This window comes from Oncorhynchus masou, chromosome 6 (assembly GCF_036934945.1).
Source record: "Oncorhynchus masou masou isolate Uvic2021 chromosome 6, UVic_Omas_1.1, whole genome shotgun sequence".
Lineage (NCBI taxonomy): Eukaryota > Metazoa > Chordata > Actinopteri > Salmoniformes > Salmonidae > Oncorhynchus > Oncorhynchus masou.
This window is the reverse complement of record NC_088217.1, coordinates 6,604,297-6,630,524: the sequence shown is the minus strand read 5'-3', so window position 1 is coordinate 6,630,524 and position 26,228 is coordinate 6,604,297. Positions and strand designations below refer to the sequence as shown.

The window sequence follows — 26,228 nt, the reverse complement described above, 5'->3', positions numbered from 1 at the left end:
AGGAGGAGACTAGAGACTGGCATTAACCAGGAGGAGACTAGAGACTGGTATTAACCAGGAGGAGACTGGAGACTGGTATTAACCAGGAGGAGACTAGAGACTGGCATTAACCAGGAGGAGACTAGAGACTGGCATTAACCAGGAGGAGACTAGAGACTGGTATTAACCAGTAGGAGACTGGAGACTGGCATTAACCAGGAGGAGACTAGAGACTGGCATTAACCAGGAGGAGACTAGAGACTGGCATTAACCAGGAGGAGACTGGCATTAACCAGGAGGAGACTGGCATTAACCAGGAGGAGACTAGAGACTGGCATTAACCAGGAGGAGACTGGCATTAACCAGGAGGAGACTGGTATTAACCAGGAAGAGTTTGTAGACTGGTATTAACCAGGAGGAGACTGGAGAGTTAAGCTTCTGATAAACTAACTCTACCTTGGATACACACATTAACACTGTCATAGATTGTCTTGTATACGCCCTGGATATACAGTACTCTACATCCTACTACTGAAGAGGTGAGCTGCTGATCAAACACATTCCACCCTAACTATTACACCATACAGACCGACTGTTTCTAAACCAGCTCCGTTGATGACATTACATACTGAACCAATAACTTTAGACCTCTTTGGGATTGAGTCTTGATTTCGTGTGTATATGTGTGCGTGCGTGCGAGTGAGACCAATATAAAGGACCATTAGCGAGTACTAAGAATTAGGATGGGATCAAAACAGTTTTATAACATCAAATATCTATAATGTATATGTAGGAAATGGATAACCGGACATGAACTACTAACTAGACAAACAAAATGGATAACTGTACTTAAATTAGTAACTCGACCAACAAAATGGTTAACTGTACATTAACTACTAACTAAAACAAAATGGATAACTACTTAAATTAGATTAAAATTAACAGAATCATCTACTTCAACAAGGCAGAAATGGTCAAATTGTTAGCATAAGAGCACAGATAACAGCCATTTTAAAAACAAACAAATTATCTTTATTTATTCTCTATAATCTAACAAGATAACAAGGCATTGAACTAATTTAACTAATAAAAAAATAAAAAAATCAGCATTACTATCATTACACTGTTATTACATTTTAAAATAATTATTGCATATACATATATTTATAATTACACGTTTAGGTCCAGGGGACCTAAACAGGGCTGGGGCAGGGTGTTTGGGGGCAGGAACAGGGGCTGTCCAGACTCTGTCCACACTGCCAGCAGCAGTAATGGTCCTGGTGCCACGCCCGACTGTCTATTCCCTTCTTGTAGTCCTCACAGAAGATCAGCTGCAGACAGGACGAGAAAAGGCAGAATATGTTTAAGGGTTCTTTATTGTGACTATTATTTTTATTTTATCTTTATTTAACTAGGCAAATCAGTTCAGAAAAAAATCTTATTTTCAATGACGGCCTAGGAACAGTGGGTTAACTAACTGCCTGTTCAGGGGCAGAACGACAGATTTTGTACCTTGTCAGCTTGGGGATTTGAACTTGCAACCTATAGATTACTAGTCCAACGCTCTAACCACTAGGCTACCCTGCCACCTCTACACTCTAACCACTAGGCTACCCTGCCGCCTCTACACTCTAACCACTAGGCTACCCTGCCACCTCTACACTCTAACCACTAGGCTACCTGCCACCCCTACACTCTAACCACTAGGCTACCTGCCACCTCTACACTCTAACCACTAGGCTACCTGCCACCCCTACACTCTAACCACTAGGCTACCTGCCACCCCTACACTCTAACCACTAGGCTACCGGCCACCTCTACACTCTCACCACTAGGGTACCCTGCCAACCCACCCTACTACCGAAATAGTGAACTAATTTAGACACAGCTCCCCATAGAATAAGAATGGATAGAATGGGCGTCCCTCCTTCTGTCTCTATGAGTCCCAGTCACCTCGTCACAGCTGGCAGTAGTGTCTTCCACACAGTAGCTCTCCTCCCCTCCTCCCCACCTTTCACCTCCCTCCTCCTTTCCTCTCCCTCCTCTCCTTTTGCCTCCCTCTTCTCCTTTCGCCTCCCTCCTCTCCCCTCCATCCTCCTCTCCTTTCGACTCCCTCCTCTCCCCTCCCTCCTCCCTCCTCCTCTCCTTTTGCCTCCCTCCTATCCCCTCCCTCCTCCTCTCCTTTCACCTCCCTCCTCCTCTCCTTTCGCCTCCCTCCTCTCCCCTCCCTCCTCCTCCTCTCCCTCCTCTCCCCTCCCTCCTCTTCCTCTCCTTTCGCCTCCCTCCTCTCCCCTCCCTCCTCCTCTCCTTTCGCCTCCCTCCTCTCCCCTCCCTCCTCCTCTCCTTTTGCCTCCTCTCCTCTCCTCCCCGCACCTCTCCTCTCCACTCCTCTCCGCTCCTATCCTCTCCTCTCCTCTCCCATCCTCTCCTCTCCCATCCTCTCCGCTCCTCTCCTCTCCTCTCCCATCCTCTCCTCTCCCATCCTCTCCGCTCCTCTCCTCTCCTCTCCCATCCTCTCCTCTCCTATCCTCTCCTCTCCTCCCCGCACCTCTCCGCTCCTCTCCTCTCCTCCCCTCCTCTCCCCCCTCCTCCTCCTCTCCTTTCGCCTCCCTCCTCTCCCCTCCCTCCTCCTCCTCTCCTTTCGCCTCCCTCCTCTCCCCTCCCTCCTCCTCTCCTTTCGCCTCCCTCCTCTCCTCTCCGTTCCTCTCCTCTCCGCTCCTCTCCTCTCCGCTCCTCTCCTCCCCCCACCTCTCCTCTCCTCTCCTCCCCGCACCTCTCCGCTCCTCTCCTCTCCCATCCTCTCCTCTCCTCTCCCATCCTCTCCTCTCCTATCCTCTCCTCTCCCATCCTCTCCTCTCCCATCCTCTCCGCTCCTCTCCTCTCCCATCCTCTCCTCTCCTATCCTCTCCTCTCCTCCCCGCACCTCTCCGCTCCTCTCCTATCCTCTCCTCTCCCATCCTCTCCTCTCCCATCCTCTCCGCTCCTCTCCTCTCTCATCCTCTCCGCTCCTCTCCTCTCCTCCACGCACCTCTCCGCTCCTCTCCTCTCCCAGCCTCTCCTCTCCTCTCCCATCCTCTCCTCTCCTCCCCTCCCTCCTCCTCCCCTCTCCTCTCCTCCCCTCTCCTCTCCTCTCCGCTCCTCTCCTCTCCCATCCTCTCCTCTCCTCCCCTCCCTCCTCCTCCCCTCTCCTCTCCTCCCTGCACCTCTCCGCTCCTCTCCGCTCCTCTCCTCTCCCAGCCTCTCCTCACCTCGTCACAGCCTGCACAACGGGGTCTGGTCCTCTGGCAGTAGTGTCTTCCACACAGCAGCTCTCCTTCCTTCCAGAAGTATACCAGATCAACCAGGGCCTCCCCACACTCTGAACACACAAAGCAGGTCGGGTGCCACTGCTTGTCATAGCCTGCCCCCTCTGCATACACAACAGGACTGTCCAGGGGGGCGAGCTCCCCGCAGCCACTGCAATGCTGTAGGAGAGAGGAGAAGTAGAGGGGATGGCGAGGTAGAGAGAGAGAGAGTAGACAGAGAGTAGACAGAGGGAGAAAGACAGAGAGAGAGACGTAGAGATTGTTGAGAGAGTAGACAGAGCGAGAGAGAGAAAGAGAGAGAGAGAGGCAGAGAGAGAGAGAGAGAGAGAGAGAGAGAGAGTAGACAGAGAAACAGAGAGAGTAGAGATAGTTGAGAGAGTAGCCAGAGAAGAGAGAGAAGAGAGAGAGAAGAGAGAGTAGAGAGTAGACAGAGAGAGTAGACAGAGAGAGAGAGAGAGAGAGAGAGAAGACAGAGAGAGAGAGAGAGAGAGAGAGAGAGAGGGAGTAGACAGAGAGAGTAGACAGAGAGAGTAGACAGAGAGAGTAGACAGAGAGAGAGACAGAGAGACAGAGAGAGTAGACAGAGAGTAGACAGAGAGAGAGAGAGAGAGAGAGACAGAGAGAGAGAGCGAGAGAGAGAGAAGACAGAGAGAGAGAGAAGGGGAATAAGAGGGAACAGAGGGAGAGAAAAACAAAACCATTGAGAACTGTGTGGAACAATTAAAGAACAAAATCTGAGCACCACGAAGACATGACACTGGTGATCCAGATGGAGCCACTCCAGCCCAGTCCTAGAGAGACATGGGGGGCTGGCTGGGTGTAAACCCACAAAACCAGTACACTGTTTCATCAACACAAAACAACGTGATGATACTGCATGGGCCTCTCTCAAAGTAATCAAGCTCACATCACCATAGCAACAGCACCAAGGTCAACCGTGAACCCAAACCATGGTGCATTTCTGTTATGATAGAAGCAATCAGATGCAGATGTTTGTTTCCCCCACCCTCTCCCACCCTCTCCCCCACCCTCTCCCCACCCTCTCCCCCACTCTCTCTCTCTAAACGGCTTTTCTAAACAGAGTAAAAGGTTTGTCTGTGTATCTGTATGATAACAAGCTCTCTCTCTCTCTGTCCGCCTCTCTCTCTCTCTCTGTCTGCCTCTCTCTCTCTCTCTGTCCGCATCTCTCTCTCTCTCTCTCTGTCCGCCTCTCTCTGTCCGCCTCTCTCTCTGTCCGCCTCTCTCTCTGTCCGCCTCTCTCTCTGTCCGCCTCTCTCTCTGTCCGCCTCTCTCTCTGTCCGCTCTCTCTCTCTCTGTCCACCTCTCTCTCTCTCTGTCTGTCCACCTCTCTCTCTCTGTCTGCCTCTCTCTCTCTCTCTCTCTGTCCGCCTCTCTCTCTCTCTCTCTCTCTCTCTCTGTCCGCCTCTCACTCTCTCTCTCTCTGTCCGCCTCTCATTTTGTAGCCTCTAGGGATTGACTAGTTAATTAGCTAACAGCGACCTAATCTGACAATGGAAAATGTCTAGTTCCCTAGTCCAAGTTCATTAAAAGGAAACAGTAGTTAAAATAATGAAAATGAGCCTTGTCAAAACAAGTTCTCTTAAAAGAAATGTCAAATTATACTTTTATATTGTATTGATGTTATACCGCACAAATGTCCCAGCCTTGTTATAAATAAGAATTAGTTCATTAAATGAACTGACTTGCCGAGTTAAATAAAAACGTATAATAGAAATACCTTTCATTGATACTTTATGTAGGAATGGAGGGATGAAAGACAAAAGTAAGATTGAAAGGCTTGGAGCAGGAGGCGGGGACAGGAGGCGGGGACGGGAGGCGGGGACGGGAGGCGGGGACGGGAGGCGGGGACAGGAGGCGGGGACAGAACAGACCTGGGTTTAAATACTATTAGAAATTCTTTCAAATATTTTATCTGCGCTTGACTGAGCTTGCCTGGTTTTAATGGACCTGTAGAATATTTTCTGAACGGCAAACCCCACCCATCTGGTATTCCAGGGATAAAACAAGTAGTTTGAAAGATTTCAAATAATATTTGAACCCAGGTCTGGGACAGACAGGAAATAAACAAATAAACATCCGGTCTCTCATTGGACATTTATTTAGTTCATTTCGCAGGTTGTTACCAAGTTTCTCAGTTTAAGTCTAAAGTGCAGTTAGCCAATACACCAGAATACTCCCATTAAAGTGGCATGTGAATGTATTTGTTTGTGGATGAATGAGTGTGTATAAGTTAATGTAGATGCAAATGTTTATATATATATTTTTTTTTTAAACTGTAATTACTCTGTAGCAAAGACTTACATATTTACTCTTCTTATAGTGGTCGTCTGTCCCGTTGGTGATGGTCGTGTTAGGGTCTGACTGGATAATGGGGGCCTTCCTAGGTCCCCCAGTCACAGCCCCGTTCTTCTGCCTATGTCCTTTGATGACGGGCGGAGGGTTAGCGCCTCCCTCCCCAGGCAGCGCCACCTCCCCTACTCCTAGAGCCTCCTCTTTGTAGCGCTTCATGAAGACAGACATGGCCTGGAGCTGGTGGAAGGAACAAGGCCAACGATGGGAAATAAACATTCAGGCTATATTTTGTTTTTAACCTTTATTTAACTAGGCAAGTCAGTTAAGAACAAATTCGTATTTTCAATGACGGCCGAGGAACAGTGGGTTAACTGCCTGTTCAGGGGCAGAACGACAGACTTGTACCTTGTCAGCTCAGGGATTTGATCTTGCTCTAACCACTAGGCTACCTGCCCTATATGGTGTAAATTTAACCACAACTATGTTTATACGTAGGTCTATTCATAAATAATCAAATGTAAAAAAAAAAAAAAAAATGAAGAATATGAATCAAGATTAGAATACTAGAAGAAGTGACCTGTCGATAATCTGGACAAAATTCCAAAATGGAGGCTTAAATACAAACATAAAGATGATTTATTTAGACGGCACCAAAATCTAACCTGGTCCTCTGACAGAGACCCGTGGCACAGGGAGGGGTCCTGATCGTAGACAGGTAGCTGTCTCATCAACTGCCTGCGCCGGTACGTCGCTCCCTCCGTCCCTGCTACTGGACGCTTCTCCTCCGGGATCAACGCCATGTACAGCATGGCCTAGAGAGGGAGAGGGAGAGAGAGAGAGAGAGAGGGAGAGGAGTTAACACAGCCCAGGAGAGAGTAAACTACATGAAACAACAAGGACTGAGGACTCAACTTCACAGCAACAACAGCAGCACCAGACCAGTGTGACAGAGCTAAATCAAATCAATATTTGATATTAGTATTTATATAGCCCTTCGTACATCAGCTGATATCTCAAAGTGCTGTACAGAAACCCAGCCTAAAACCCCAAACAGCAAGCAATGCAGGTGGAGAAGCACGGTGGCTAGGAAAAACTCCCTAGAAAGGTCAAAACCTAGGAAGAAACCTAGAGAGGAACCAGGCTATGAGGGGTGGGCCAGTCCTCTTCTGGCTGTGCCGGGTGGAGATTATAACAGAACATGGCCAAGATGTTCAAACGTTCATAGATGACCTCCTATGTAAAGCATAGACTCCAGAGAACTTACAATTGGTCTTTGAACAAAGTTTTATATTGTACGTGACTGTAGGCAGCAACACTACCTGGCTTTGGGACCTGGGATGTGTCCTTTTAAACCGGAGAAATACTTCACAGGCCCTGACTTGTTGGTCTGCGTCCCAAATGACACCTTATTCCCTATATAGTGCACTATTTTTATATATTTTTTTACCATAACCGCAAGTCAAATGTAGAGCACTATGTAGGGAATAGAGTGTCATTTGGGATGCTGAGGTAGTGCACTATTTAGGGAATAAGGTGCTTTTGGGACATGTTTCAGAGTGGTGGCCAAGCAGCCCTCATAGTGCTGGAAAATAGATCATCACTCCCTATTCTGACCTCCAGGCTTCTTCTGTCAGCACTCTGTGACCTAGCACAGTCATCCCTCCTTCTCTTCTACTGTCAGCACTCTGTGACCTAGCACCATCATCCCTCCTTCTCTTCTACTGTCAGCACTCTGTGACCTAGCACAATCATCCCTCCTTCTCTTCTACTGTCAGCACTCTGTGACCTAGCACAATCATCCCTCCTTCTCTTCTACTGTCAGCACTCTGTGACCTAGCACAATCATCAGCTGGGCGCTAGCTAGTAACTCTAACAGCCAATCATTCTTCATCTCTCCCCTAATAACAGACAAGTCATCAAACACTCCTCAGTAAATACTAAACTTCACACAATCAGAAAACGTCTTGGAAGAGGACACATCAGTCATAGTTGGTTTTCTTTGTAAGCACATCCAGGATGGGGCGGGGGGGGCTACAGCACTCTTTAAGGGGTAAACCCCTGCTCCCCACTCTCTGCCTGCCTCACACTCTACTATCCTGGGGTAAAGCTGACCTATCACCACTCTACAATCCTGGGGTGAAGCTGACCTATCACCACTCTACAATCCTGGGGTGAATCTGACCTATCACCACTCTACAATCCTGGGGTATGGCTGACCTATCACCACTCTACAATCCTGGGGTGAAGCTGACCTATCACCACTCTACAATCCTGGGGTATGGCTGACCTATCACCACTCTACAATCCTGGGGTGAAGCTGACCTATCACAACTCTACAATCCTGGGGTATGGCTGACCTATCACCACTCTACTATCCTGGGGTAAAGCTGACCTATCACCACTCTACAATCCTGGGGTGAAGCTGACCTATCACCACTCTACAATCCTGGGGTATGGCTGACCTATCACCACTCTACAATCCTGGGGTAAAGCTGACCTATCACCACTCTACAATCCTGGGGTAAAGCTGACCTATCACCACTCTACAATCCTGGGGTAAAGCTGACCTATCACCACTCTACAATCCTGGGGTAAAGCTGACCTATCACCACTCTACAATCCTGGGGTAAAGCTGACCTATCACCACTCTACAATCCTGGGGTAAAGCTGACCTATCACCACTCTACAATCCTGGGGTAAAGCTGACCTATCACCACTCTACAATCCTGGGGTAAAGCTGACCTATCACCACTCTACAATCCTGGGGTGAAGCTGACCTATCACCACTCTACAATCCTGGGGTATGGCTGACCTATCACCACTCTACAATCCTGGGGTAAAGCTGACCTATCACCACTCTACAATCCTGGGGTAAAGCTGACCTATCACCACTCTACAATCCTGGGGTAAAGCTGACCTATCACCACTCTACAATCCTGGGGTAAAGCTGACCTATCACCACTCTACAATCCTGGGGTAAAGCTGACCTATCACCACTCTACAATCCTGGGGTGAAGCTGACCTATCACCACTCTACAATCCTGGGGTAAAGCTGACCTATCACCACTCTACAATCCTGGGGTGAAGCTGACCTATCACCACTCTACAATCCTGGGGTGAAGCTGACCTATCACCACTCTACAATCCTGGGGTAAAGCTGACCTATCACCACTCTACAATCCTGGGGTGAAGCTGACCTATCACCACTCTACAATCCTGGGGTGAAGCTGACCTATCACCACTCTACAATCCTGGGGTGAAGCTGACCTATCACCACTCTACAATCCTGGGGTAAAGCTGACCTATCACCACTCTACAATCCTGGGGTGAAGCTGACCTATCACCACTCTACAATCCTGGGGTGAAGCTGACCTATCACCACTCTACAATCCTGGGGTAAAGCTGACCTATCACCACTCTACAATCCTGGGGTGAAGCTGACCTATCACCACTCTACAATCCTGGGGTAAAGCTGACCTATCACCACTCTACAATCCTGGGGTGAAGCTGACCTATCACCACTCTACAATCCTGGGGTAAAGCTGACCTATCACCACTCTACAATCCTGGGGTGAAGCTGACCTATCACCACTCTACAATCCTGTGGTGAAGCTGACCTATCACCACTCTACCGGCGTTCATGTCATTAGTGTGTCCTGATGAGGGCTTGAAAGCTAAACCAGTCACAGATAGACAGACAGGCTGTATCACACACACACACACACACACACTTGCACACAAATACATACACACATGCGCATGCCCTCCCCACAGGCAGGCTTCAATAAGCAGGATTCAGTAAGCAGGCTTCAGTAAGCAGGCTTCAGTAAGCAGGCTTCAGTAAGCAGGCTTCAGTAAGCAGGCTTCAGGAGGCAGGCTTCAGTAAGCAGGCTTCAGGAGGCAGGCTTCAGTAAGCAGGCTTCAGTAAGCAGGCTTCAGGAGGCAGGCTTCAGTAAGCAGGCTTCAGGAGGCAGGCTTCAGTAAGCAGGCTTCAGGAGGCAGGCTTCAGTAAGCAGGCTTCAGGAGGCAGGCTTCAGTAAGCAGGCTTCAGGAGGCAGGCTTCAGTAAGCAGGCTTCAGCAGGCAGGCTTCAGCAGGCAGGCTTCAGTAAGCAGGCATCAGCAGGCAGGCTTCAGGAGGCAGGCTTCAGTAAGCAGGCTTCAGGAGGCAGGCTTCAGTAAGCAGGCTTCAGCAGGCAGGCTTCAGCAGGCAGGCTTCAGGAGGCAGGCTTCAGTAAGCAGGCTTCAGGAGGCAGGCTTCAGTAAGCAGGCTTCAGGAGGCAGGCTTCAGTAAGCAGGCTTCAAGAGGCAGGCTTCAGTAAGCAGGCTTCAGGAGGCAGACTTCAGTAAGCAGGCTTCAGCAGGCAGACTTCAAGAGGCAGGCTTCAGTAAGCAGGCTTCAGTAAGCAGGCTTCAGACTGCACCACGGACATGGACTGAATAATGTTCCTAGTTGCATCATAAAACTCTGAAGTATTCTTATAGAGACCACAAATATTTACTAGCCCACTAACAGAGTAGATATATTTACTAGCCCACTAACAGAGTAGATATATTTACTAGCCCACTAACAGAGTAGATATATTTTCTAGCCCACCAACAGAGTAGATATATTTACTAGCCCACTAACAGAGTGGTCCACACCAAGTTAATTTGACGGGAACACATCTCTGCTGCGAAAATGTGCACACTGTTCTTCTGCAGATTTTAGAATATTTGCATGAAAATCTGTTGCCGATTGGATGGAAACCTAGCTACTGCGTCTAATTGGATGGAAACCTAGCTACTGCGTCTAACTGGATGGAAACCTAGCTACCGCGTCTAACTGGATGGAAACCTAGCTACTGCGTCTAACTGGATGGAAACCTAGCTACTGCGTCTAATTGGATGGAAACCTAGCTACTGCGTCTAATTGGATGGAAACCTAGCTACTGCGTCTAATTGGATGGAAACCTAGCTACTGCGTCTAATTGGATGGAAACCTAGCTACTGCATCTAATTGGATGGAAACCTAGCTACTGCATCTAATTGGATGGAAACCTAGCTACTGCGTCTAATTGGATGGAAACCTAGCTACTGCGTCTAATTGGATGGAAACCTAGCTACTGCGTCTAATTGGATGGAAACCTAGCTACTGCGTCTAATTGGATGGAAACCTAGCTACTGCGTCTAATTGGATGAAAACCTAGCTACTGCGTCTAATTGGATGGAAACCTAGCTACTGCGTCTACATTTACATACATTTACATTTAAGTCATTTAGCAGACGCTCTTATCCAGAGCGACTTACAAATTGGTGAATTCACCTTCTGACATCCAGTGGAACAGCCACTTTACAATAGTGCATCTAAATCATTTAAGGGGGGGGGTGAGAAGGATTACTTATCCTATCCTAGGTATTCCTTGAAGAGGTGGGGTTTCAGGTGTCTCCGGAAGGTGGTCTAATTGGATGGAAACCTAGCTACTGCATCTAATTGGATGGAAACCTAGCTACTGCATCTAATTGGATGGAAACCTAGCTACTGCGTCTAATTGGATGGAAACCTAGCTACTGCGTCTAATTGGATGGAAACCTAGCTACTGCGTCTAATTGGATGGAAACCTAGCTACTGCATCTAATTGGATGGAAACCTAGTTACTGCGTCTAATTGGATGGAAACCTAGCTACTGCTTCTAATTGGATGGAAACCTAGCTACTGCATCTAATTGGATGGAAACCTAGCTACTGCATCTAATTGGATGGAAACCTAGCTATGCATCTAATTGGATGGAAACCTAGCTACTGCGTCTAATTGGATGGAAACCTAGCTACTGCGTCTAATTGGATGGAAACCTAGCTACTGCGTCTAATTGGATGGAAACCTAGCTACTGCATCTGGTTAGAGGGGAATCACCCACCTGGTGTCCCAGGTCTAAATCAGTCCCTGATGAGAGGGGAATCACCCACCTGGTGTCCCCAGGTCTAAATCAGTCCCTGATTCAAGAAAAACAATGAAAAGAGGGCAATGGAACTGGCTTTGAGATCCAGATGTGAATTTGACGGGATCTGCACCTGGTAATTTGATATTTCAGGTGTGCAGAAGTTGTTCTGCTCAGTGGTCTGTTGTTTAGGTTAGAGGTGATGGAGCCAGTCAAGCAGGCGCCGGCTGTGGCACGTGGACCGAAACAACTCTGACTAAGGAGAAGAATGCCTGTAGACAAGCCTGGAACGAAGTTGACCTTAATTATATCATTATATATTATAAGCCTCTAGTTCTCTGTGCTGTTAAGTTTCCTATTATTTACTTTGACCAGGGTCCATAAGGTACCATTTAACCAGGGTCCATAAGGTGCCATTTAACCAGGGTCCATAAGGTAACATTTGACCAGGGTCCATAAGGTAACATTTGACCAGGGTTCATAAGGTACCATTTGACCAGGGTCCATAAGGTACCATTTAACCAGGGTCCATAAGGTAACATTTGACCAGGGTCCATAAGGTAACATTTGACCAGGGTCCATAAGGTGCCATTTGACCAGGGTCCATAAGGTACCATTTGACCAGGGTCCATAAGGTAACATTTGACCAGGGTCCATAAGGTGCCATTTGACCAGGGTTCATAAGGTACCATTTAACCAGGGTCCATAAGGTACCATTTGACCAGGGTCCATAAGGTAACATTTGACCAGGGTCCATAAGGTACCATTAGGTTGTATGTAATGGTATTGAACGTTTCCCTCCCTCCCAGTCGTAGGTGATGGTGTTGAACATCTCCCCCTCTCACCAGTTTCTGTGTGAGTCCTGGCGGGGCCCAGTCGTAGGTGATGGTGTTGAAGGTGGGGTCCTTCTTTGAGACGACAGAGTTGGTGACGACCATGTGGTTACGTTTGTACACCCGGATGCCCTTCACCTGTTACACAGAAATGGTCAGAATGTGTGATCCTTGATGATTCTAAATGCACTGTATCCAATCAGAATGGCTGAATAGGGTTTTTAAATGGTCTGATTAATCGCATAAAAGATCACCTTGGCGGTCAGGTGGGCATATTTGGAGTCGGCCAGGAGTCGGCCAATCTTGTGGTCATCGTCTAGGTCACAACTGGAGCCGTGGTCCTCCACACTGCAACCACACACTGTGCACACTTTCCTGGTGGGGATGACAAGTATGGTAAGATAGGTTATGGTAATGTAGGTTAATGTAAGGTAAGGTAAGGTAAAGCTGTGTTAAGTTAAAGCTGTGGTAAGGTTAAGCTGTGGTAAGGTAAAGCTGTGGTAAGGTTAAGCTGTGGTAAGGTTAAGCTGTGGTAAGGTTAAGCTGTGGTAAGGTTAAGCTGTGGTAAGGTTACGCTGTGGTAAGGTTAAGCTGTGGTAAGGTTAAGCTGTGGTAAGGTAAGGTTAAGCTGTGGTAAAGTTAGCTGTGGTAAGGTAGGGTAAAGTTGTGATAAGGTAAGGTTAAGTTGTGGTAAGGTAAGGTTAAGTTGTGGTAAGGTAAGGTTAAGCTGTGTTAAGGTTAAGCTGTGGTAAGGTTAAGCTGTGGTAAGGTAAGGTTAAGCTGTGGTAAAGTTAGCTGTGGTAAGGTAGGGTAAAGTTGTGATAAGGTAAGGTTAAGTTGTGGTAAGGTAAGGTTAAGTTGTGGTAAGGTAAGGTTAAGCTGTGGTAAGGTTACGCTGTGGTAAGGTTAAGCTGTGGTAAGGTTAAGCTGTGGTAAGGTGAAGCTGTGGTAAGGTAGGGTAAAGTTGTGGTAAGGTAAGGTTAAGCCGTGGTAAGGTTAAGCTGTGGTAAGGTTAAGCTGTGGTAAGGTGAAGATGTGGTAAGGTAGGGTAAAGTTGTGGTAAGGTAAGGTTAAGCTGTGGTAAGGTTAAGCTGTGGTAAGGTAAGGTTAAGGTCACCCTCTAGGTCACAGCTAGAACCATGCTCCTCCACACTGCAGCACCATTGGGTGCATGCCTTCCTGATTTCTGTGTTATTCTACATGCTGTCTGTATATTCTGTTTATCGTCATTAAAAAAACCTTCCTTAATATTCTGTGGTGTGTGTGTTTTTATATCGTTAGGGTTAAATTACCTCCAGGAATGTGGGATGAATCCAGAGCAGGTCCCTTTACATGACAGACACGTTGCGCCCCTCGCCACTGGAATCACTGGCTGCTGCCCTACACACATCTGGAAATAGAGGGGCAAGAAGGGCAATGAAAGGAAAGGAAAGGGAGGGGAAGGAAAGGAAGGAAGGAAGGAAGGAAGGAAGGAAGGAAGGAAGGAAGGAAGGAAGGAAGGAAAGGAAAGGAAAGGGAGGGGAAGGAAGGAAGGAAGGAAGGAAGGAAGGAAGGAAGGAAGGAAGGAAGGAAGGAAGGAAGGAAGGAAGGAAGGAAGGAAGGAAGGAAGGAAAGGAAAGGAAAGAGAGGAGGGAAGGAAGGAAGGACAGGAAAGGGAAGGAAGGAAGGAAAGGGGGGGAAGGAAAGGAAAGGGGGGAGGAAAGGAAAGGGGGAAGGAAGGAAGGAAAGGAAAGGGAAGGGGATGGAAGGAAAGGAAAGAAAAGGAAAGGGAGGGGAAGGAAGGAAGGAAACGAAAGGAAAGGGGGGGAAGGAAAGGAAAGGGGGGAAGGAAGGAAGGAAGGAAGGAAGGAAGGAAGGAAGGAAGGAAGGAAGGAAGGAAGGAAGGAAGGAAGGAAGGAAGGAAGGAAGGAGACAACGATTAGACAAGGAACACAGAGAGGTAAACACTCAACAGCCTCAGAGCCCTTTGGCTCTTTTCCCCCAAATCCAAACACACTGTATAATACCAAGGCTCTACACTGTATGATACCAAGGCTATAAACTGTATAATACCAAGGCTATAAACTGTATAATACCAAGGCTCGACACTGTATAATACCAAGGCTCTACACTGTATAATACCAAGGCTATAAACTGTATAACACCAAGGCTCTACACTGTATAATACCAAGGCTATAAACTGTATAATACCAAGGCTCGACACTGTATAACACCAAGGCTCTACACTGTATACTACCAAGGCTATAAACTGTATAATACCAAGGCTCTACACTGTATAACAACAAGGCTCTACACTGTATAACACCAAGGCTCTATACTGAATAACACCAAGGCTCTATACTGTATAACATCAAGTCTCTACACTGTATAATACCAAGGCTCTATACTGTATAACACCAAGGCTCTATACTGTATAACACCAAGGCTCTATACTGAATAACACAAAGGCTCTACACTGTATAACACAAAGGCTCTACACTGTATAACACCAAGGCTCTACACTGAATAACACCAAGGCTCTACACTGAATAACACCAAGGCTCTACACTGAATAACACCAAGGCTCTACACTGTATAACACCAAGGCTCTACACTGAATAACACCAAGGCTCTACACTGTATAACACCAAGGCTCTACACTGTAGAACACCAAGGCTCTACACTGAATAACACCAAGGCTCTACACTGTATAACACCAAGGCTCTATACTGTATAACACCAAGGCTCTACACTGTATAATACCAAGGCTCGACACTGAATAACACCAAGGCTCTACACTGTATAACACCAAGGCTCTACACTGTATAACACCAAGGCTCTACACTGTATAACACCAAGGCTCTACACTGTATAACACCAAGGCTCTACACTGTATAACATCAAGGCTCTACACTGAATAACACCAAGGCTCTACACTGTATAACACCAAGGCTCTACACTGAATAACACCAAGGCTCTACACTGTATAATACCAAGGCTCTCCTTTGTATAATACCAAAGCTCTACACTGTATAATACCAAAGCTCTACACTGTATAATACCAAGGCTCTACACTGTATAACACCAAGGCTCTACACTGAAAAACACCAAGACTCTACACTGTATAACATCAAGGCTCTACACTGAATAACACCAAGGCTCTACACTGTATAACACCAAGGCTCTACACTGAATAACACCAAGGCTCTACACTGTATAATACCAAGGCTCTCCTTTGTATAATACCAAAGCTCTACACTGTATAATACCAAGGCTCTACACTGTATAATATCAAGGCTCTACACTGTATAACACCAAGGCTCTACACTGTATAACACCAAGGATCTACACTGTATAACACCAAGGCTCTACACTGAATAACACCAAGGCTCTACACTGAATAACACCAAGGCTCTACACTGTATAACACCAAGGCTCTACACTGTATAACACCAAGGATCTACACTGTATAACACCAAGGATCTACACTGTATAACACCAAGGCTCTACACTGTATAACACCAAGGCTCTACACTGAATAACACCAAGGCTCTACACTGAATAACACCAAGGCTCTACACTGTATAACACCAAGGCTCTACACTGTATAACACCAAGGATCTACACTGTATAACACCAAGGCTCTACACTGTATAACACCAAGGCTCTACACTGTATAACACCAAGGCTCTACACTGTATAACACCAAGGCTCTACACTGTATAACACCAAGGCTCTACACTGTATAACACCAAGGCTCTACACTGTATAACACCAAGGCTCTACACTGTATAACACCAAGGCTCTACACTGTATAACACCAAGGCTCTTCCTGATCTGCCGTGTTCATTTGATCCCTCTTTTGCCAGAGAATGTTTTCCTCCTCAACAGGAAAAAGAATGTGACGGCCCATTCAGATCATGTGATGCTGCAGGACTGATTCTCTCCTGTGACCAAAGGGGTCACATTAAGATGCCACATCTGTAGATAGATGCACTGGCTACCACAACTGTAAAACATTCAATAAAAAAAAATCAAACAATGACACACAGACAGGGACACAGACAACATTTCTAGACAAACTAGACAAACCCTGCCTCAAGACACAGACAGTAACACACAAACCCTGCCTCAAGACACAGACAGTGACACACAAATACAGGTGTGCAGGACGAGCAGTGTAGTTATATCACCGTTTATAGATACGCTGCGATGGAACTTTCCCACGACAAGAATGATGTCATTGCTATAAAAAAAGAAGCTATTCATGACTGCTCACTGTTGAGACAATAAAATGTAGCGGATTACATCTTTAAATAAATCTAACAGATTAAATCTAACAGATTACATCTATCAGATTAAATCTAACAGTAACTTGAAACCATAGAGGAAAAACTGTCAAAAACTTTGTGTCCTGTGTTATCCTCCTGCAGCGTGTGTTCTGGGTGTGTTCTGGGTGTGTTCTGGGTGTGTGTGTGTGTGTGTGTGTGTGTGTGTGTGTGTGTGTGTGTGTGTGTGTGTGTGTGTGTGTGTGTGTGTGTGTGTGTGTGTGTGTGTGTGTGTGTGTTGGTGTGTGTGTGTTGGTGTGTGTGTGTTGGTGTGTGTGTGTGTGTGGTCTCTGTGTCTGAGCCAAGAGTCATAACAACCTCATGAATGAAGGGCTCAGAAAGATCACACTGTAACAAATTGGTGTCTTAAAGATGTTTATTTTAACTTGAGACCTGAGCCAAGGTTCTCTCTCTCTATATTGGAGAAAGCCTGAAGGGGCGGGGGGGTTCCTAGTCTGACAGAAAATACCATGGCCGCTATCCACAAAGCCGGTATCCACACAAAGCCGGTATCCACACAAAGCCGGTATCCACAAAGCCGGTATTCACACAAAGCCGGTATCCACACAAAGCCGGTATCCACACAAAGCCGGTATCCACAAAGCCAGTATCCACACAAAGCCGGTATTCACACAAAGCCGGTATCCACAAAGCCGGTATCCACAAAGCCGGTATCCACAAAGCCGGTATTCACACAAAGCCGGTATCCACACAAAGCCGGTATCCACACAAAGCCGGTATCCACAAAGCCGGTATCCACACAAAGCCGGTATCCACACAAAGCCGGTATCCACACAAAGCCGGTATCCACAAAGCCGGTATCCACACAAAGCCGGTATCCACACAAAGCCGGTATCCACAAAGCCGGTATCCACAAAGCCGGTATCCACACAAAGCCGGTATCCACAAAGCCTATTTAATTGATGTTATAAAGCCCTTTGGCATCACCAGTTGTCACAAAGTGCTTATACAGATACCCACATGGAATCTTATTCCCTATATAGTGCACTACTTTAGACCGGAACTCATCAAATCAAATTTTATTTTTCACATACACATGGTTAGCAGATGTTAATGAGAGTGTAGCGAAATGCTTGTGCTTCTAGTTCCGACAATGCAGTAATAACCAACGAGTAATCTAAACTAACAATTTCACAAAAACTACTTTATACACACAAGTGTAAAGGGAGGAAGAATATGTACATAAAGATATATGAATGAGTGATGGTACAGAACGGCATAGGCAAGATGCAGTAGATGGTATCGAGTACAGAATATACATATGAGATGAGTAATGTAGGATATGTAAACATTATGTTCAGTGGCATAGTTTAAAGTGGCTAGTGATGCATGTATTACATTAAGATGCAGTAGATGATATAGAGTACAGTATATACGTATACATATGAAATGAATAATGTAGGGTATGTAAACATTATATTAAGTGGCGAGTGATACATTTTTTACATCAATTTTTCCATTATTAAAGTGCCTGGAGTTGAGTCAGTGTGTTGGCAGCAGCCACTCAATGTTAGTGGTGGCTGTTTAACAGTCTGATGGCCTTAAGATAGAAGCTGTTTTTCAGTCTCTTGGTCCCCGCTTTAATGCACCTGTACTGACCTCGCCTTCTGGATGATAGCGGGGTGAACAGGCAGTGGCTCGGGTGGTAGATGTCCTTGATGATCTTTATGGCCTTCCTGTGTCATCGGGTGGTGTTGGAGTCCTGGAGGGCAGGTAATTTGCCCCCGGTGATGCGTTGTGCAGACCTCACTACCCTCTGGAGAGCCTTACGGTTGTGGGCGGAGCAGCTGCCGTACCAGGCGGTGATACAGCCCGACAGGATGCTCTCGATTGTGCATCTGTAGAAGTTTGTGAGTGCTTTTGGTGACAAGCCGTATTTCTTCAGCCTCCTGAGTTTCTTCACGATGCTGTCTGTGTGGGTGGACCAATTCAGTTTGTCGGTGATGTGTACGCCGAGGAACTTAAAACTTACTACCCTCCTGTCGATGTGGAAAGGGGGGTGCTACCTCTGCTGTTTCCTGAAGTCCACAATCATCTCCTTTGTTTTGTTGACATTGAGTGTGAGGTTATTTTCCTGGCACCACACTCCGAGGGCCCTCACCTCCTCCCTGTAGGCCGTCTGGGATAAGGATTGATTAAATATATCCGTAAACACACCAGCCAGCTGGTCTGCGCATGCTCTGAGGACGCGGCTAGGGATGCCGTCTGGGCCTGCAGCCTTGCGGGGGTTAACACGTTTAAATGTTTTACTCAAGTCGGCTGCAGTGAAGGAGAGTCCGCAGGTTTTGGTAGCGGGCAGTGTCAGTGGCATTGTATTGTCCTCAAAGTGAGCAAAGAAGTTGTTTAGTCTGTCTGGGAGCAAGACATCCTGGTCCGCGACGGGGCTGGTTTTCTTTTTGTAGTCCTTGATTGACTGTAGACCTTGCCACATACCTCTTGTGTCTTGAGCCGTTGAATTGCGACTCTACTTTGTCTCTATACTGACGCTTAGCTTGTTTGATTAGCTTGCGGAGGGAATAGCTACACTGTTTGTATTCGGTCATGTTTCCAGTCACCTTGCCCTGATTAAAAGCAGTGGTTGGCGCTTTCAGTTTCACGCGAATGCTGCCATCAATCCACGGTTTCTGGTTTGGGAATGGTTTAATAGTTGCTGTGGGTACGACATCGCCGATGCACTTGCTAATAAACTCGCTCATCGAATCAGCGTATCCGTCAATGTTGTCTGACGCAATGCGGAAACATATCGTGATCGAAGAAATCTTCAAGCGTGGAATCAGATTGGTCGGACCAGCGCTGAACAGACCTGAGCGCGGGAGCTTCCTGTTTTAGTTTCTGTCTATATATTCGTGGTCAGCTTTTCCGAAAGGAGGGCGGGAGAGGGCTTTGTATGCGTTGCGGAAGTTAGAATAACAATGATCCAGGGTTTTACCAGCCCTGGTAGCACAATGGATATGCTCTACGTAGGGAATAGGGTGCCGTTTGGGACTCAGATAGAGAGACGGCAGACTGAAACAAGAGGTAGCAACACTATAAGCAGCACTTCTGTTCTGGAGGGTGTGTGGGTTGAAAATACTCTATTGAATAGGTTAGACACACAGCATTAAAAACATTAGGGAAACTAAACTAACTCGAGGGCAACCGTGGTATCAAATCCCTTTTATAATCCACAGCTAACAGCCTCCCTATTCCTCTCAGGCTATTCCAGGCTAGTCCAGGCTATTCCAGGCTATTCCAGGCTAGTCCAGGCTGTAATGACACATCCCAAAATGGCAGCCTATTCCCTATACTGTATAGCGCACTACCAGAGCCCTATGGGAACAGCCCTGTGGCAACAGCCCTGTGGCAACAGCCCTGTGGCAACAGCCCTGTGGCAACAGCCCTGTGGGAACAGCCCTATGGGAACAGCCCTATGGGAACAGCCCTATTGGAACAGCCCTATTGGAACAGCCCTATGGGAACAGCCCTATGGGAACAGCCCTATGGGAACAGCCCTATGGGAACAGCCCTATGGGAACAGCCCTATTGGAACAGCCCTATTGAAACAGCCCTATGGGAACAGCCCTATGGGAACAGCCCTATTGGAACAGCCCTATGGCAACAGCCCTATTGGAACAGCCCTATTGGAACAGCCCTATGGGAACAGCCCTATTGGAACAGCCCTATTGGAACAGCCCTATGGGAACAGCCCTATTGGAACAGCCCTATGGCAACAGCCCTATGGGAACAGCCCTATTGGAACAGCCCTATGGCAACAGCCCTATTGGAACAGCCCTATTGGAACAGCCCTATGGGAACAGCCCTATTGGAACAGCCCTATTGGAACAGCCCTATTGGAACAGCCCTATGGGAACAGCCCTATTGGAACAGCCCTATTGGAACAGCCCTATGGGAACAGCCCTATTGGAACAGCCCTATTGGAACAGCCCTATGGGAACAGCCCTATTGGAACAGCCCTATGGGAACAGCCCTATGGCAACAGCCCTATGGCAACAGCCCTATGGCAACAGCCCTATTGGAACAGCCCTATTGGAACAGCCCTATGGGAACAGCCCTATTGGAACAGCCCTATTGGAACAGCCCTATTGGAACAGCCCTATGGGAACAGCCCTATGGCAACAGCCCTATGGCAACAGCCCTATGGCAACAGCCCTATGGGAACAGCCCTATGGGAACAGCCCTATGGCAACAGCCCTATGGCAACAGCCCTATGGCAACAGCCCTATGGCAACAGCACTATGGGAACAGCCCTATTGGAACAGCCCTATTGGAACAGCCCTATTGGAACAGCCCTATTGGAACAGCCCTATGGCAACAGCCCTATTGGAACAGCCCTATGGGAACAGCCCTATTGGAACAGCCCTATGGGAACAGCCCTATTGGAACAGCTCTATGGGAACAGCCCTATGGGAACAGCCCTATGGGAACAGCCCTATGGGAACAGCCCTATGGGAACAGCCCTATTGGAACAGCCCTATTGGAACAGCCCTATGGGAACAGCCCTATTGGAACAGCCCTATGGGAACAGCCCTATGGGAACAGCCCTATTGGAACAGCCCTATGGGAACAGCCCTATGGGAACAGCCCTATGGGAACAGCCCTATGGGAACAGCCCTATGGGAACAGCCCTATGGGAACAGCCCTATTGGAACAGCCCTATTGGAACAGCCCTATGGGAACAGCCCTATGGGAACAGCCCTATGGGAACAGCCCTATGGGAACAGCCCTATTGGAACAGCCCTATTGGAACAGCCCTATGGGAACAGCCCTATTGGAACAGCCCTATGGGAACAGCCCTATGGGAACAGCCCTATGGGAACAGCCCTATGGGAACAGCCCTATGGGAACAGCCCTATGGGAACAGCCCTATGGGAACAGCCCTATTGGAACAGCCCTATGGGAACAGCCCTATTGGAACAGCCCTATGGGAACAGCCCTATTGGAACAGCCCTATGGGAACAGCCCTATGGGAACAGCCCTATGGGAACAGCCCTATTGGAACAGCCCTATGGCAACAGCCCTATGGCAACAGCCCTATGGCAACAGCCCTATGGGAACAGCCCTATTGGAACAGCCCTATTGGAACAGCCCTATTGGAACAGCCCTATGGCAACAGCCCTATTGGAACAGCCCTATTGGAACAGCCCTATGGGAACAGCCCTATTGGAACAGCCCTATGGGAACAGCCCTATTGGAACAGCTCTATGGGAACAGCCCTATGGGAACAGCCCTATGGGAACAGCCCTATGGGAACAGCCCTATGGGAACAGCCCTATTGGAACAGCCCTATTGGAACAGCCCTATGGGAACAGCCCTATTGGAACAGCCCTATGGGAACAGCCCTATTGGAACAGCCCTATTGGAACAGCCCTATGGGAACAGCCCTATGGGAACAGCCCTATTGGAACAGCCCTATGGGAACAGCCCTATGGGAACAGCCCTATTGGAACAGCCCTATGGCAACAGCCCTATGGCAACAGCCCTATGGCAACAGCCCTATGGCAACAGCCCTATGGCAACAGCCCTATTGGAACAGCCCTATTGGAACAGCCCTATGGCAACAGCCCTATTGGAACAGCCCTATTGGAACAGCCCTATGGGAACAGCCCTATTGGAACAGCCCTATGGAAACAGCCCTATTGGAACAGCCCTATGGGAACAGCCCTATGGGAACAGCCCTATGGGAACAGCCCTATTGGAACAGCCCTATGGGAACAGCCCTATGGGAACAGCCCTATGGGAACAGCCCTATTGGAACAGCCCTATGGGAACAGCCCTATTGGAACAGCCCTATGGGAACAGCCCTATGGGAACAGCCCTATTGGAACAGCCCTATGGGAACAGCCCTATGGGAACAGCCCTATGGGAACAGCCCTATTGGAACAGCCCTATTGGAACAGCCCTATTGGAACAGCCCTGTGGGAACAGCCCTGTGGGAACAGCCCTATGGGAACAGCCCTATGGGAACAGCCCTATGGGAACAGCCCTATTGGAACAGCCCTGTGGGAACAGCCCTATGGGAACAGCCCTGTTGGAACAGCCCTGTGGGAACAGCCCTATGGGAACAGCCCTATGGGAACAGCCCTATGGGAACAGCCCTGTTGGAACAGCCCTATGGGAACAGCCCTATGGGAACAGCCCTGTGGGAACAGCCCTGTGGGAACAGCCCTGTGGGAACAGCCCTGTGGGAACAGCCCTGTGGGAACAGCCCTGTTGGAACAGCCCTGTTGGAACAGCCCTATTGGAACAGCCCTGTGGGAACAGCCCTGTTGGAACAGCCCTATGGGAACAGCCCTATGGGAACAGCCCTGTGGGAACAGCCCTGTGGGAACAGCCCTGTGGGAACAGCCCTGTGGGAACAGCCCTGTTGGAACAGCCCTGTTGGAACAGCCCTATTGGAACAGCCCTGTGGGAACAGCCCTGTTGGAACAGCCCTATGGGAACAGCCCTATGGGAACAGCCCTATGGGAACAGCCCTGTGGGAACAGCCCTGTGGGAACAGCCCTGTGGGAACAGCCCTGTTGGAACAGCCCTGTTGGAACAGCCCTATTGGAACAGCCCTGTTGGAACAGCCCTATGGGAACAGCCCTATGGGAACAGCCCTATGGGAACAGCCCTGTTGGAACAGCCCTGTGGGAACAGCCCTATGGGAACAGCCCTATGGGAACATCCCTATTGGAACAGCCCTATGGGAACAGCCCTATGGGAACAGCCCTATGGGAACAGCCCTATGGGAACAGCCCTATTGGAACAGCCCTATGGGAACAGCCCTATGGGAACAGCCCTATGGGAACAGCCCTATGGGAACAGCCCTATTGGAACAGCCCTATGGGAACAGCCCTATGGGAACAGCCCTATGGGAACAGCCCTATTGGAACAGCCCTATTGGAACAGCCCTATGGGAACAGCCCTATGGGAACAGCCCTATGGGAACAGCCCTATGGGTACAGCCCTATGGGAACAGCCCTATTGGAACAGCCCTATGGGAACAGCCCTATTGGAACAGCCCTGTGGGAACAGCCCTATGGGAACAGCCCTATGGGAACAGCCCTATGGGAACAGCCCTATGGGAACAGCCCTATGGGAACAGCCCTATGGGAACAGCCCTATGGGAACAGCCCTATGGGAACAGCCCTATGGGAACAGCCCTATGGGTCCTGGTCAAAAGGAGTTCACAATGAAGGGAATAGGATGCCGTTTGAGTTGCAGTAAGTGTCTGAACAGTGATGGAAGAGGTCTGATAACCGCTGGGCAAGTAGAAGTATGTTTCAAGTGAGTGTGAGCAACGCAGGCAGGGTGAGGCAGCCACTTCTGATTGGCAGACTGTTACGCACTAATGGGACCTCTAAAGTCAACAAGAATCTGAACGAGCATGATGTTCACACAGACAAAGTATTCAGACCCCTTGACTTTTTCCACATTTTGTTACGTTACAGCCTTATTGTAAAATGTATTCAATTGTCCCCCCCACCCCGCATCAATCTACACAACATACCCAATAATGACAAAGCGAAAACAGATTTTTAGTATTGTTTAAGAAAAATGTATTACAAATAAAAAAAACTGAAATATCACATTTATGTAAGTCAAGGGGTCTGAATACTTTCCGACTGCACTGTTTCTCCTAAACTCCACAATAGGTAAGGGTTAACATTTATGAAAGACTACACTTACACGGTCTTGATGTTTCAGACTACACTGCCTCAGTGTTTCAGAAAAACAAACCATTTCACAGATAGTGTGCTCAGAGAGAAACACCTGAAACCAATAAATGTGTTTCTAATTATGATCTCTTATTATAATGATTATGTCACTACAAAAGAAGTGTGCCATTGTATTCTATGAATCTACAATCCTCTGTATAGTCAGTGGGATGTGTCAACGTGAAGAGAGTGAAGTGGTCGTTGACCTGGCCCTCTTCAGTTTAGTTGGTATTCGACACATACGCACTTCAGTTTCCCACTCAGCACACTATTTGTCTTTTCTCTACACACTAATGTGGTTGCAATGAAAGACCTTCATTTTTTATGTTTCCATGGCAACTCTATTTATGGCTAAATAGCGAGCATAGTTGATTGACTGGGTCATTGTTGCTCTATAAATCACACTTCTTTAAAATGATATCCTGTAGCCATAGGGCTCTGGTTAAAAGTAGTGCACTACATCGGGTATCGTGGTGTCATTAGGGAGGTAGCCTACAATACACAGGGAGGGAAAGTATTATTGGCTGTGATCCTCTGCAGCACAACAACGGGTAAATTCAGGATAAACCATAAGGGACGGTCAAACTATTTCAGAGATGATTTAGAAAAAGGTTGTGGCTTAGTTTTGGTATTTATTTCCATGGTCTGTTCTCCATCTCTGTAGAATCTCACCATGGGACAGGTGATTGTTGAAGGGCCATTTTCAATATCAAACTAACATGACATCTTTTCTACACGTTAAAATGTCTTTCACCTCCTTCCAGTAAGAGTATGTACGCAGTATGCAGCTTCGTGGGCGACCCCCTTGAATAAATTCACATAGAAATTTGAGTCATAGATCAGTTATTCTCATTGACAGCGAGTCTAGGAAGAGGTAGATCTGTTCTATGTGCTCTACTTCTACGATTCTCGTCCTTAAACACCGTTGTTTTTGGGTGTTACTGGTCAGTCTAATTTAAATCAAATCAAATGTATTTATATAGCCCTTCGTACATCAGCTGATATCTCAAAGTGCTGTAACAGAAACCCAGCCTAAAACCCCAAACAGCAAGCAATGCAGGTGTAGAAGCACGGTGGCTAGGAAAAACTCCCTAGAAAGGCCAAAACCTAGGAAGAAACCTAGAGAGGAACCAGGCTATTAATTTAGCCTGTGCACCGGTATGCATTCTAATGAGAAATCCTTTCATCCCCAAACACACACAGCTGAGTGTTAACATGTTACACTGTAACAGAGTACAGCAGTAGCAAACACGACAGGAAATACAGAAGCTTATACATTCATTCATTTTCTGCTGATATGCTACAAATTTTGTTACTTGTTTTGGTTGAAAATGTAAAAAAAAAAAAAAAAAAACAGAAGTTAAATTAACTCCAAATCTGAGACACACAATAACGTATTCACAAGTGTGTTTTACTCACCTTCTCAATTCCCGAGGTCAAATCCATAGTGCTCAAGTTGAAGGCCTGAGATACAATTTCAAAGTGAAAGGTATTGGATAGCTCTCTCCTTTTCAGAGGACTGTGGACTCTCTGCTCCACATGAGTCGAACAGACAGCTTAAATTACTGGCTGGAGGGATTCCCTGGAACACTCATGCCAACCAATCACAGCAAATAAAATAAAAAAAATAAAAAAATCCCACAACCAATAGAATTTAAGTGGTATTTTCCTTTTTCTCCTCCGCCCCCTTTGCTCTCGCTTTCCTACAAATTGTGAACACCCATCCTCTGGAACAGAGAGACATGACGTCACCGAAGAGTGAGAACGCGATATCGGCCCCGAGGAATGTGCTGCTCACATAGGACCTGTCCCAAACAGTGCCCTGCTCCCTACATAGGAATAGGCCGTCATTTG

At 47.5% G+C, this 26,228-nt stretch overlaps 1 protein-coding gene across 1 annotated transcript; it reads right to left on the bottom strand.

The window, feature by feature from the left end:
• Window positions 1-635: 635 nt before the first annotated feature.
• Window positions 636-25,960, bottom strand: lmcd1 (LIM and cysteine-rich domains 1). The gene is made up of 8 exons (XM_064967480.1): window positions 25,794-25,960; window positions 13,639-13,736; window positions 12,601-12,721; window positions 12,359-12,484; window positions 6,260-6,409; window positions 5,607-5,834; window positions 3,228-3,443; window positions 636-1,310 (listed from the first exon to the last, which is right to left on the bottom strand). The coding sequence occupies exons 1-8, from the start codon at window positions 25,818-25,820 to the stop codon at window positions 1,173-1,175; spliced, it is 1,104 nt and encodes a 367-aa protein (XP_064823552.1). The 5' UTR covers window positions 25,821-25,960; the 3' UTR covers window positions 636-1,172.
• Window positions 25,961-26,228: the final 268 nt, after the last annotated feature.

Excerpts from the sequence above, each read along its gene's own strand:
- lmcd1 (XM_064967480.1), bottom strand. The coding sequence starts at position 25,820 with ATGGATTTGACCTCGGGAATTGAGAAG. Across the intron at positions 12,485-12,600 it reads ATGCCCACCTGACCGCCAAG|GTGAAGGGCATCCGGGTGTA; the intron begins GTGATCTTTTAT and ends TCTGTGTAACAG. Across the intron at positions 6,410-12,358 it reads CAGGACTCACACAGAAACTG|GCCATGCTGTACATGGCGTT; the intron begins GTGAGAGGGGGA and ends CTCCCTCTCTAG.